Source organism: Lagopus leucura, unplaced genomic scaffold (assembly GCF_019238085.1).
Source record: "Lagopus leucura isolate 7727_CA_CO unplaced genomic scaffold, USGS_WTPT01 Super-Scaffold_760, whole genome shotgun sequence".
Classification (NCBI taxonomy): domain Eukaryota; kingdom Metazoa; phylum Chordata; class Aves; order Galliformes; family Phasianidae; genus Lagopus; species Lagopus leucura.
Window position 1 is genome coordinate 1,927,274 of NW_024962257.1, and position 13,480 is coordinate 1,940,753.

Sequence of the window (13,480 nt, forward strand, 5' to 3'; positions counted from 1 at the left end):
CAAGAAAAGGAAGTAGCTCAAGAATGTAAGATGCTGATGGTGATGTGGAGCTTAAAGGAAAAATACCAGCAGGTAGAATTATCAAAGCCAATCAAATCTAATCTCTTTGCAGCCTTGAGGTAGCAAGTGTCAAGATTTTGAACAGTGATTAAGTTGAAGTGATGGTATTTGATTAAGTTTTCCAGTACTTGTGCTATTAGGGTGTTCAGCATATAGGTCCTACCTGAATATCAAATAGTTCCAGTAGGTTTTATGTTGGTTTTAACTTTTTTCGTTTCCGTTTTTTACCTGATTCCCTAGGCCTTCCTGTTAACATAAGGGCAGGGCTGGTCAAAAGCCCCAAGGTAATGCATTTTGTTGAACACTGAAGTCATAAATACTCAAGCCGTTTACATTTCAAAGAAATCTCATTATCCTTTGCACTAAAGAAGTAACTTCATAACATCTGATTTGACATTCGGTTTATAAAGTAATTACACAAAAGTAAAGAAATAATAAACGAAGCTGGCATCGCATGCGTCATTACGAAGATCCATCTAGCATTACTGTTACCATGCTGTACTCAGTACACACTTGCAGCTCTGTAGTTAAGCTATTTTCAGCTCACCATCCACTTGCTGGTACAAATTTTATTCCCATCAGTTATTAAATCCTAGAAAACTGTATTCTTCCATTAAATTTCTACCCCATTTTTCGCACATAATTTATCTAACCAAACATTTTTTTCTAAATGCAAGACAGAAAAAAAAAATTATATATACAAAAATAACCATTTAAAACGTGTTTTTGTCTACTCATAACTCAACCTAGCTTGAGCTGAAACACTCTGCTTAGATCATAAATCAGTGTCAAATAGAAATCACAACAGAGGCCTATCGTTGCTTTTATACAAATTCTAATTCTGCTGTTCAGAGCAGCTGGAGCTGGCATTTCCTTAGGCCAGGTTTAACGCCTCCATGCCAGAGAGAGGCAGTCCTTACCCAGACACCTATGAAATCCATCACCACTGAGCAACTTTCTTCCTATATTTACTTGCTCTTTACTGACACTGATTTTGGGACTGAGTCTACTGTAACCCCCTAAGCTCCTGGAAGAGGTGAAAGTGAACTTTCGCAGTAACTTTAGTGGGTTTCCTGAACATGTTTCAAGTCCTGCATTACACTTGATTGAAGAGGATCTGAGCTAGTAATTTCAGGCACTTTATGAAAATCACATTGGAAATAAGTACTTCCCCACATGACCTTCCCCATGATTATTTAAGTTTTGTCTTGAGAGGGCGAGCACACATTTAACCTAACACTGGCCAATGAATTCTTGACTATGTGTAAGTAAGAAAACAACAGAAACAGGCACTGTTGTTTCAAAACTTATTACTTCTGAATATAAAATTTACTCCTCAGTGCTTTATATTCGTTTCGTATTTTCCCCAAGGTCAAGTAAATCTCAGCCTTAACTCTGTCTCCACAAAGTCCAAAGAAATTAGGCAACAGAGTTCACCAATAAGCTGCAACAGGACAACCTTTAACTTAATTAAGCAAGACCTGAGCAATATTGGGCATTTCCTTTTATTTAAAGTCTAACCTAATGAGAATTGACAGAATTTAAACTTCAAGTCCAAACTTTTTTATCTAGCACAAACTGCTTCTAATTTTGCATCTCCAACACCCAGGGAAGTAGCTGGGGCTCTACTGTGTTCACTGGAAGCAAGATTTGCTTTACATTCTTTACTAAAATAAAAACAAGTTCTATATGAAATAAGCATTAATGCAAAAATAAAAGGAAAACATACCAGTTTCTTCTTCTCTATAATCTGAATTAGTATTTGTTGATGTACAGGTGCATTCCATATGCTCTTCTAATCTCACCAGAACTTCTTTTAATTTTGGCTTTTTTCTAACATATTCCACTTTTGCCACCTATAAAATACGATGAGGTATGTACTGAGACACATTAACATAGTTCAGGACTGAAGACAGATATACCTCTAGTTTTGAATGAAGCCAAACCCACATAAAATGTTAGCATAATAATCTTCTTTTATCTTAATTGTGCATCATGTAACCACTTATTGCACAGGCTATTTGTTTACTCAAGTTCAGCACTTTGAAACAGTTTTCCCCCAAGATAAAATAATTTCCCACTCATTTCATTTTGATGTTTCAGGCAACTCAGTTTTCACATATATCACAATAAACTTATATAGGAACTCTACTCGGCGTTGGTTCTTGCAGACTGCCACTTTCAGCATGCTGTTCTGTACATGTTGACCACTGCTCTTAAGCTGAAGGCTACCAACAAAGGCATTCAGTTAGATCGTAACACATTTTCTAGATCACAAATCATTGTCTTCAGAGTCCTCTGGAAGTAAAGTACTCAACCCTTCAGAGACCTGCATCTGAGTATCAGCCTAGAAAGCAGTAATCTCAGTTCTACTCATTCCTTGCAACAACCCGAGACTTGCTTACAAGAGCTCCCACACACTGTTGTTAGGTCCAAGGGAACTGCCACATGCAAACTAGATCCAGCCTTTGGTTCTTGTTGTGGAAGGCTAGCAGGTATGCTGCTCCTCACTGATCCATCCAACTGCTTCCAAATGCACTGCCCGACTTTGTGCTAAAACACTGTCACCCTTTACAAGAGAAGTCTGGAGGGCAAGGTGAGGTTGGATAGCAGCATGTTGGAGAAGCAGCAGATCTCAATGCAAAGAAAACCAACACAAAAGGACATTGAGGTTGAGGAACACTGAATGTGAGGAAACCTGAACAGTCCATTGCCAGCAGGCAGGGCAGGAACAGAGTGCAGGCAGCAGGAGCACCGCTGGGCTGGGGCACTGACACAGATAGGTTGTGGGGTACTGGGCATGGGGTTGTGCTGAGAGTAACAGGCACGATAATCACAACCATGCAACAGAAAATGGCACAGAGTGGGAAAAGAGCCCTAGACAGTACCTAAATTTAGTTTACATTTGGGTTGAGTAGGGTGGCAACCGTTTGCTTAAAATGGTAAGCACTGAAATGAAATCATGGCTCCTCAGTTCTACTAGTGATCTGTCTACTGCTTGACAAAAAGGACTGCACCATGCCTGTCCCAGCAAACAGGAACTTAATACAGGTATGCATTATAAATGAGACAGGTGAGGGAGCAGAAGGAAGAGAGAGGCAGATTGCCTGTAGAGAAGTTAAATGACAGAGCCAAAGGGTCCAATCCAAGCAAAATCCCCTAAGCAAAACATTCACTCTCTCCTTGTAATGGTTTACTGGTGTGCTTGGCAGGCTCTCAAAGCTCCAAAATCAACCTTCAAACCATGAAAACCATTCCCTGGCCCTCCCCAAAATGGAACAACAGCCTCAAAGAACGAGAGTGGTGGCTGGAAAAAACATCACATTCCCAGTTCCCAGAAACTCTCTTGGCTCTTTGGATGTACATAAACTACCAGGGACCTCTGAATGACAGTAACAGAAGCGAGAGCAAAATCCTGGCCTTGTTAAAGTCAATGGGAGGTCTGCCATTGCTTGCACAGAGCCAGGATTTCAAATCCATGTTTTGGTCACCGCCTCTTCTGTCAACAGGATCTGGAGACCATTTTCATTTATCCAGCAAACAAAAGTTGCGGAGAGACAGATACATTAACTAAGATGTCCACAGTAAAGGTATCTTCAAAAACTCTCCTATATCCATATAAACAGATTAAGAGCTGGCCATGGCATAAAAGAATGCTTTAGGCTGAAGATTAACAAAGGGTCAAAGCGGTATGCTTCAAAATCTGTCAGGACCCAAGTCCAACAAGTCCTTGAGTGTGAAGACGTGAAAATGTATGGTACAACCAAGTCATCTGGCATGAAAGGATGACTAATCCTTAAAATTTACAAAAACAAACAGTAATTAAGACACCTTCATCACCACAGACAAAGAAAGAGACCCAGCAATCACAGAACGGCTTTCAGATCTGCCATGCTTATTACAACTGTTGGAATAAATCAGCTTGAAACTTACACACAACAAAAAACATTTTGAAGTCTGTCCCTGTTTTGCTTTGTTTGCCAAACTGAAAGTTAGATGCAGTCTCTGTGGCTACTTGGTATCAAACAACATTAGAAAAAAAGAGCAAAGAAGGTGATGCTTTGAATGATAGGGTCATAAAGAATTCAAGAAGCAGTTTCTATCTCTGGGTTTTCAATACACTGTAGCTACAGTACAGTCCAGCATACGTTTCACTGCCCTACTTCATGCGAGGCAAGTTGAAGGAATGATGTTTTTTAGTATGCTGTGAACATTAAAACTGCAGCAGCACACACAAGAGTTAAATTGCCATGCTTGTGTCATCTCCTAGCACCTGCTGCCAATTAATGCTAATCTAAAACGATAAAGGCTGCAGGTCAGATTTTCAGTGGCTATAAACAGGGATGGCTATGCTAATAGTGTGGGATTTGGCCTTTTGTTACCGTCTGTTTTCTGCTTCGTATTTTTGTCCCTGGTGTTTATCTTGCACACTTAATGCCACATGTAATACCAACTGCTTTGATGGCCAGTCCTCAGCAAACCACTCATACCAACATCAGCTTCTTCTTGTCATTAATGCAACAGAACTAAAAACCACAACCTCAAATCCCTCCAGAACTGAAGATTACTATATAAGGACTAACAGGGAGAAAGAAGACAACAGACTAGCTTGGATAAGTGGTGTGTAACCAATGGTACTGTACTTGATTCACAGCAGAGCCTGCGTATCATTCCGCAGTATGGTGTGGTGGTTAGGTTAAAATGAAAATGAAATCTGAAAAACATATGGGGCCCTATGAAATGTCATGGAAACACCTCTCCTAGAGCTTCTGCAGGAGAGAGATCAATGAATGACAGTGGGATGAAAGAAGCACTAAAAGCAGCAGCATCCAGAACTGCCCTAGCACACAGCTGACAGTTACCACGGGGTGGAGCTTGCATGGAAATCTCAGTGTAGAAACTTCCTCACAACACACAGAGTAGCAAAGCTCATGAAGCTGATGGCTAAATACAGGATGGGAAATAAAACCAAAAATGACGGACTGAGGGCACTGCCTGGGATTAACCATTTCTCCCATATTCCAGCACTTCACAACTCCTTCTATACTGCCCTCAGGTCTGCGAGGAAGACGGAGGCCTGCAGGGCATAAAGGCACTGGAGGGGCTCAGCAGGGACCTGCCAAGTCCCTGCATGCTGCAGGGATGGCAGGATGGGCACAGTGCCCACCAGGAGACGTGCTGCCAGCTAAGCAGCGCTGCCCCATGCACGGAGGTGGGCCGCCCCACAGCCTGGCTGCCACTCCATTAAAACTCCATTTGCAGGGCACTCTGCCAGCCCAATCCCCAAGGGAAGCTCTGTGCATGGACACTTGGGGATTGCTCTCCTTGCACGGAGCGAGGCGCTGGGTGCTGCCACTGCTGTGGAATGGGGGAAGCCCAGGCAGGGCAGCCCTGTCACCGTGCCATGGCAGCAGGATGCTGGGAATGCAGCCCCCAAAGGCATGAGAGGCTGAGATTGCTGTGGGGCATGTTGGGAAGATGCTAGAACACTTCACTTGGTTTGGACTGGGGCTTCCCTTGTTTCTTCCGTTCCTAAATTGACCTTCGGTCTCCCTGTCAGCTGGTCCTGCCTGCCACCAGCAGTAATCTTCTGTTAGGTCACAGCTAAAATCAAAGTGCTGCTTACCCTACTGATAGAAGGGGTCACTGAGGAAAAACGTCCTTAAGGCTGCAGACACGACACACAGCCATTTCACGTGCACACACCACTGGGTGCTGGGCAGCTCTGCTGAATACCTCCTGTGTTTTTGTCCTTCACAACCTCTCAGCAGCACCCAAGCGACAGCTGAGGAGCAGCATCCCTTTTCTCCAGCTCCCTTTCCCCTGTATTAATTTACTGTATGAACATACTAGGTTAAATTTCCTCCATCAGCTCAGTGCTGAATACTCAGAAATGGCTGAAGTTGTTATGGCTATGGCCCAAGGAAAAGCAGAAAGAAGAGCTGAGGTGATTTATGTCATTTCTGTGTTTAGAAATGAGCATTGCTGCAAACAACAGTAATACTCAGCTTGGCTACTCATCATTGTAAGCAGGATTTGCTCTGCAATATTAACTGTTTTCTGCCACTCTGACCAAAAATGTGAATAATAATTGTGCTGAATATTACAAGAAACATCCTGGCAAGACTCAGTTCAGAAACCCCCAAAATAAATTGCAGTTCTGTACTTGGTAAATACGTGATCTTACTGTGCAGAAGCAACAGAATCTGCACATGTTGCTGAAATGCTTTTGCAGACAGAAGAATATATCTGTAACAGATAACAACACCCCTCCTCACCAATCCTTGTTACCATTTCTCTATCAGAAGGATAGAACTGCAACTTGTTCCTTCCTGTCAAAGGGCAACTCCCAGCCAGGTACTTCATCTCAATCAGATTGCTGCAGTGCTGTTACAGGTACAGCTTGCTGAGCAGAGCTCTTTAGGACCAGAAGCTGAGCTCTCTGGAGCTCCCCATGTCACAGGGCAGGGGAACCTCCCTTCCACTGCTCCACCCAACAAAGGGGAAACCTCAGAGAACTTGTTTTGGGGAAGTCATGTCACCAACCCACACCACCAACACCCCTGGCTTGCAGTCTCCCTGCAGCTCCAGTTCCATGAGCCCAGTAGCAGTATGCTGGCCACCTGAACATGGCTCTGTGAAGGCAAAGTGAGGACATTCTGAAACCCTATAGCCTTCAAGTCGTGTCCCCAAGAAAGGAATGCCCCAGTACAAGCCCCTCCACTGCTCCTCTCACACTGCTTCAGCTGTTTCTTAACCTTGAATACAGAGGCCCTCAGTAAAACAAAGAAACCACCCTCTGCTTCAGCCTGTTAGATGATGCAAACCCACTTGCTGACCTTTCTGGGTGAACATTTCTCTAGTGTGAATGGGCCAGCTATGATCTCACTACCTTGTCAATGAAGAGGAAGTGGGGAAAGCCTTTTCAATGTTTAATCAAAAGAGGGCTTTTATGCAGTCTGACATCAGGGGAAAATACAAGACAGCTTTCCAACCACATTGTAGAACAGCTGAGAGGCTCTCCAAGAACTCTCCCCCTACCTTTCCAGCGACCCTTACTCTGGGCCAGCTACTTAATGGCATGAGCAGACATTCAGCTCAGAACGTCAGATTGACAAAAAGCTCATAAAACCATCAATTATATCAAAGCTACAAGAGGATATGACTCTGGAGGGCATAAATATGGATCCTGTTCAGAGATTTCTGGTGTGACAGTGGGGTCAGCCTACAACCTTTACAATGAACATCCTGTTCCTGCTTGACCTCTTGTCCTCCCCCCTCCCCCTCCCCCTTCTACTTAATGACTATTTGGAGCAGTCTTGGAGTTTTGGGGGGAAAAAAATGTCCTTCAAAGCTGACTGACGTATATTGATATCGCTGGTGGCAATATATTTACACAGCCACAAAGAGCAGCTGCTCAGCTGAGACTACTTTTAGCTTGCGCCCTATTAAAATGAATGCAAATCTAAAAGCACTCAAAGCATTATCAGAGCACTGAGTGCAAGACTCTGTGTGCTGGGAAGCAGCCTCAGCAGCGACATCCCACCAAGGTGCTGCCAGTTACAGGCTGCATCCTTGAGGCTTCTAGGGAGCCCCTGGGGTCCCTGAGCAACTGAGGACTGCAGTCTCTCTCCCCCATGCACTGCAGGGACAGGTCACAAGAACAGGGCTACTCAGTCCTACCACAAACACCAACACGGTTCACAGTACACAGGACAACTCCTTGCTGGCCATCTCCAACTACTTTATATCTATTACTTGTGACACAAAATTAATTGGAAGCTGAACCAAACCCGAAAAGTAACAGCACTAGATATAACACTGAAGCACTTAGCTGTTCAGCTCCTATTACAACTGCAATGCTCCAACTTCTTTGGTTTGCACTCAGCTCTTAGATATGATTCCAGTTTTTTTCCTCATTTTTCATCGTTGCTGCAAAGCCCCCACACAGGACAAGCAGACCAGCAGCAAGCAAGTGCAAATAGAATTGCTTTTGTAAAAAGTGAGGAAATCTTTTCAGACGTTTCTCCAGCTTATCTGGATGTGAAAACATTTTTCAGATGCTCAGAAAAGAAGTCCTGCTCAGATGCCTGCCTGCGTGTATGAAAAACTTCACATCGACCCAGATGCCACACTTTGTGTTTACAACATACGTGGGTTAACAGCACCTTCCTCAAGAAGAAATTCATTCCAAGTAGAGAGATCAGAGTGTTGTACTGGGCAATTTCATGTTCAAGAACGTGGGTTGGTTTCTTTCTTTCTTTCTTTTTTTTTTTTTAAACAAATTCTGCTCTTAAAATACTCAAAGCAACACGAACTCAGAGCTTTAGCAGTGTAAGTGCTAACTCTAATCTCCTACATGCAGATGTAAATCAACATTACTTGTTTAAACACTGATAAAAATTAGAACAGAGTGAAGCCTAATGAACACAAGAAATATTTCACATAGTATTTACTGGAAAATTGCAACAGGGATTTTGTCTAATGAGTAAATACAGCATGAAGCCGCTGAGTCTTCTATCCCTGGGGTAAGATAATTTGAAACACATTTTTTTTCAGATCAAAAGTGTTATGTTGTCAAATATAAAAGCCCAATTTAGGCTGCATAATATTTAATTAAGAAAACAGCATTCCACACTGAGATGTTGTTTTTTGTTGGTTTTTTTTTTGGTTTTTTGTTTTTTGTTTTTTTAAGTCCAATGCCCCTTGAGTCATTTTATCTTCTTAACTGTAAGATTTGCACAGTGCGAGATCATGGGAAAGACACAATCAACTTTATTTTCATTACTAAGAGAAGAAAAAACCTGAAGGGAACCCTGTGGAAACCAAATCCAAACCCAGGATTTTCCAGCAATGGTGCCATTTGAAAAGGCCCTTGGCTCACTCAACCAGAGAGGAGCATAGCAGCCAGCCCCCTTGCTAAGAGGATGGGTGTTAAAGATCCAGACCACGCAGAACAGGCCACAACACCTGAAGTTCCTACACTTACGAGGAGGTTCTCAGGGCTCTGCAGCCCCGCTCTGCTCACCTTGACACTTCTGTGATGTATCCGTGAGGGCTGGCATTTCACACTGCTGGTGTTGCAGCAGCCAGTGCAGCGCTTCACCTCCACGCACGGCGGCCATATCAGGAAGTTGGCCGAGGTGGGATCAATCTGACTCCGAGGTATCTCATATATCACCGTCCGTGTTTTGCAGACAGCCGGGATGGCTTCCTCTGTGAACAGAAGAAATGCACGCTTCCAGGTGAACAGCTGCTCTCACCTCAGAGCACCCACCTAGCGCACACTGCCGATTTATGAGCGGCATCCTTAGCCCGTGGCGAGGCACTTCTCAGCACCCAGCACTTCCCAACACGCCGGTGCCGAGCACTGTTTGCCTACCACTGCACTGTGGTTGCTGCCCTGGGGGAAAGCTGGACTTGCTCCCGAAAACCCAGCCCTAAAATGCATGATGACAAAGGCTCGGCTCCCAGCAAGCTTGGAGTATATATATATCACTAGGTAAGGCAATCCTGGCTCTTTAGAAGTGACAGCAAGAGGCTTCCCTGCCTTAGCCAGTTCTCCCATACAGCCTCATAGCAACTGCTGAACAGCAGCTGTTATTTTATAGTATTGGGGCAACCACTGCTCACATATATTATCACACCAACATGCAGTACCTGGCAAAGGCAGCCACAGAAGCTGCACTGAGGGTATTTTTAATCACACTCGAATTGGCTGAGCTGGGAAACAACCCGTGCCAGCTTGAAGCTTCTGAGTCTTGAGTTTCCACTTCCACAACCTTAACATCCTCATATGGACTCTGGTCCACACGCCATCAGTGGGCAACAGCCATTTAGTTCTAATCGAAAGTTCTGTGCAAAGTTCTGTGGTTTTATTTTATCTGTTATTTTTGAATAAGGCAAAACCACAAGAGTAGCACGACTGAGGAACCTGCAGTGTCATTTTCAGCTGAACAAGTTCACTTCTAGGTTCAGGTAAGGTGAGCTTGTCGCTGGCAGCTTCAGCCACACAAGCACCAGAACAAGAGGAATCATAGAATCATGGATTGTTTGAGTTGGAAGGAACCTTTAAAGGTCATCCAGTCCAACTCCCCTGCAACAAGCAGGGACACCCTCAGCTCAGTCCCACTGCACTGTGTGATTGCTGTCGTGAGAAATCCAAACCCCGCATCGTTCTCAACCCAGGGACTGCCTAGGAAGTCAAACCGGTAATTTAAAACGGTCCAGAAAATAATAGCAATCTCAGGGATAGCTCATTTGGTGGTCAGCTCTCTGAAGGCAGCTTGGATGTTTTGCCTTTGAGTGGAAGCAGTGATAGCTTCGGGTCATACGGGGCAGGGAACTGTAATTCTGCCTGCACTTCTTCAGTTACTCCTGAAGCACAAGAAGTTCAGGCTTGGCCTGCACTGTAACATGAAAATCCAGGCCTGGCTTTTAAAGAGGTATGTTTTGGTCATCTGAACAGAGTGAAAATTCTTCTTCTCAATCCCCAGTGCCACGAACTTGACAAAATTAAAGGGTTCAATATAGCAAGGTAGCTGGCAACTCCTCCACGTTATTGAGCATACACAGTTCCCACTGACTGCTATGGAGAGGTATCCAACACCCTGCAGAGCAAGGTGCCAAGTGCAGCAGACTGTTTCAGAACCGCTGCTCTCCAGAGGCATTCAGTGTGTCGAGCATCTTGCCAATTCCCACTGCAAATCCATGCGACAGCATGCTGTGCTACCCACTGCGGGCAGCCACAGCTCCGTGTTAGAATGCATTGACTCTGAATTACCCTAAATAGATACGAACGTGGATGCTTTCCACCACCAAGTAAAATGGTCAAACAGGTCTAATCAGATGAACAAGCGCTGCTTACAAAAACCGCCCTCACATTCCTTAGCATCCCTTTAACGGGGGATCTGGACTTGACTGGATTGCCTTCATTAGTGTTTAATGAGAAAAAAATCCCCTGTAAACATGCCTGGTGCTCAACACAACGACGAAATGAATGTCCCAGTGTTTCCATCAATGGCTTTTAATTTTTCGGATAAACTGTTTTTTCCTTTTGAATAAAGAGTCAAGCTGTTTCCTTTTGTGGAGCTTCTGTACTGAAAACCCTACCAACTGTTGATGTTTTTTTTAAAGCAAACGGCTGTAGCTGTTCCCCACACTATGAATTATACATTGAATATCACAGCGTTTTCTAACCAAGGTCTAGCTTTGTAACATGCTGCAACAGGAAAGTGAATGTAAAGAATTTGTGCTCGTCTGTCTGCTACGGCCAGCCTCCACAAGACAGATTCTCAGGCAGCAGCTCATTTTGTGCAAACAGAAAAGCAGAAGCTAGAAGTGGCCTTTTTTCCTTTTTGTGCACATCCCATTCTTCCAGTGAAACGCCCTGCTTGGCTGACCAAAAACACCCCTCTGTTCTTCCTCCCCGAGTACAAACAGCTTGTTTCTTACCAATGCTTCTTTTTCTGCGAATGGGCACAGGACGGTTCTCTTGCACATGTTTAGCAGAATGAACACTATAAGACCTCAAGTTTGCCTCTGAAACATCATCATATCCTGAAAGAGGAAACAAAGTATTAAACCTCAGCACCGTTATTAGCAGGAAAGTTGCTAACAGTGCTGTTCCATACATATAAAACTGCACAAGTCCAAATTGTGCTGCAATTAATCGAACGCAATTCCTATCAACACAAAGGTATAAGGCAGGGAAGACATAAACATGAAATGCCACATGTAAGCATGCACAGCACAATTCTGACACCCGTTTTACTGAAAGCCCCCCCCAAAGCACGCACTCTGTGATACAGAACTGCATCTAAAGCGAAACACATGCACTTGTTATGTGAAAGGCAGAGTAAAACTTCTCTTACTGGAAAGGTGTAGAAATAAGATCAACAGTATTTCATAGGAAATGTTTCTTATGAGAAGTTTAGTGAACTCTGGCATGAGGCTACAGTAGAAAACAGTGCTACACACCCAACAGCAACAATGCTGCCTCTGTACATTTTCTCTAGCTTGGTTTCCACGGCTGTACCGGGACAGAATCAAAAGCACAAATAACTAGCGTGGCTTTCCTTTTAGCCTCTCCGTTGCAGAACAAATCCCCTGTGAAGTATCCTAACCTTTGGAGGGGCATCTGAAGCTACTGCAAACTCTGGGACTGCATCCAGGCTCATCTTGTTCCCTAAATAAGCCTACCACATGGGTTAAAGGGCCATGAGAAAAAGCAAAGACTGAAAACTTGGCATTTAATTTATCATTAGAAAAACAACAAAATAACTGCTACAACTATTTGGTTTTGTTAAATGAAGCAGTCCAGGTCGCGTCCCATGCAGTAGGGTTCTGAAAACAGCAAGCACAGTCTGCAAACAGTGGGTCAGGCAGACGTAAGCATGCTGAGGACTGCGTGCAGAGTTCAGTACAGCAAACTAAGATATTTAGCACTCTGCTTCTTGGAGTGCCCTCCATAATGTCAATGGACAGTTTCAAGGTTTTGCTGCCGGTTCCAAAGAAAACAGCCAAATACACCAAAAAAATGTAAATGGTTTGTACTCAGTTACGCTCTCTCCATGTGAGCAATGCCTACATCCCTCTGTCTTCTGCACTGTCACGCTCCCTGCTTTCAGTTCACCTTGCACGCACAGCTGCCTGTGACTCTGCAAGCAGCTTTGACCTCTGCTTTATTAGTAACACTCTCCCTAAGGGCATGCCCTACACGTAAACCTGCTTCTTCCCTTTGGCCTCCAAGAAATCCTGCCCTAAAGAGATGCAACTCATGGAACAACCTGCAGAGTTGGCTAAGACACGAAGACAAATGTCTCCAGCACCTTAAGAAGAGCTCTATGTCTGAGCATATACCATCACTATTTGGAAAACAGTACTGTATGCAGCTGAAACAAGATTAAATGAGAGTGAAAAAAAAAAAAAAAATAGGGCCAGGAAGCCCCATCAATCCGCTTTTCCTCATCAGCAGAACAGATCCTTGTCTGAAATAAGTCAGTGTGAAATCCAGAGTTTCAATCTACCAGATAAGTAGGCTCCTTCCACCAATGCAGAGCACTTGCTTCCCATTGACTGCAGTGAGAAATTTTGGAACCAAACAGATTAGCTGACTGTGGGCCTTATTTGCAATCCCAGCCCTGTAATGTAACATAGCAACGACTAATGCATTTTATTTCTGCTTTTATTGCACCCCATACTCCACAAAATTCATCTGTGGGGTAAACAGAATGGCTTGCCTGAGATCCCACAGGAAGTTTGCAACTGCACTGGGGAACGGAGCCAGGTCTCCTGCATCCCATTCCAATGGCAGCGAGCCATCCACCTGACCCCAAATGCTGTTATGCAAAATGAGGATCCGTTCTGATCTTCCTCCAGCCTTTTTCTGCTTCCTAACGCCCAGCCACTCAACACCTTA

The 13,480-nt window shown here is 44.0% G+C and overlaps 1 protein-coding gene across 7 annotated transcripts in view; it reads right to left on the reverse strand.

The window, feature by feature from the left end:
• Positions 1-13,480, reverse strand: part of PDGFA (platelet derived growth factor subunit A) — a 33,204-nt gene that overhangs the window by 12,939 nt on the left and 6,785 nt on the right. For 4 of the 7 annotated variants that reach the window (XR_006177618.1, XR_006177620.1, XM_042864286.1 and 1 more), the window contains exons 3-5: positions 11,515-11,619; positions 9,089-9,276; positions 1,790-1,916 (exon numbers count right to left, since the gene is read on the reverse strand). Coding sequence is in view for 4 of the 7 variants with exons in the window: in XM_042864286.1 (XP_042720220.1) it covers positions 1,790-1,916; positions 9,089-9,276; positions 11,515-11,619 (420 nt within the window). In the remaining 3 variants the exon portion in view is untranslated. Of the gene's footprint in view, positions 1-223; positions 307-1,789; positions 1,917-9,088; positions 9,277-11,514; positions 11,620-13,480 lie in introns of all 7 variants that reach the window. The other 3 variants (XR_006177619.1, XM_042864287.1, XM_042864289.1) reach the window with 2 other exon arrangements.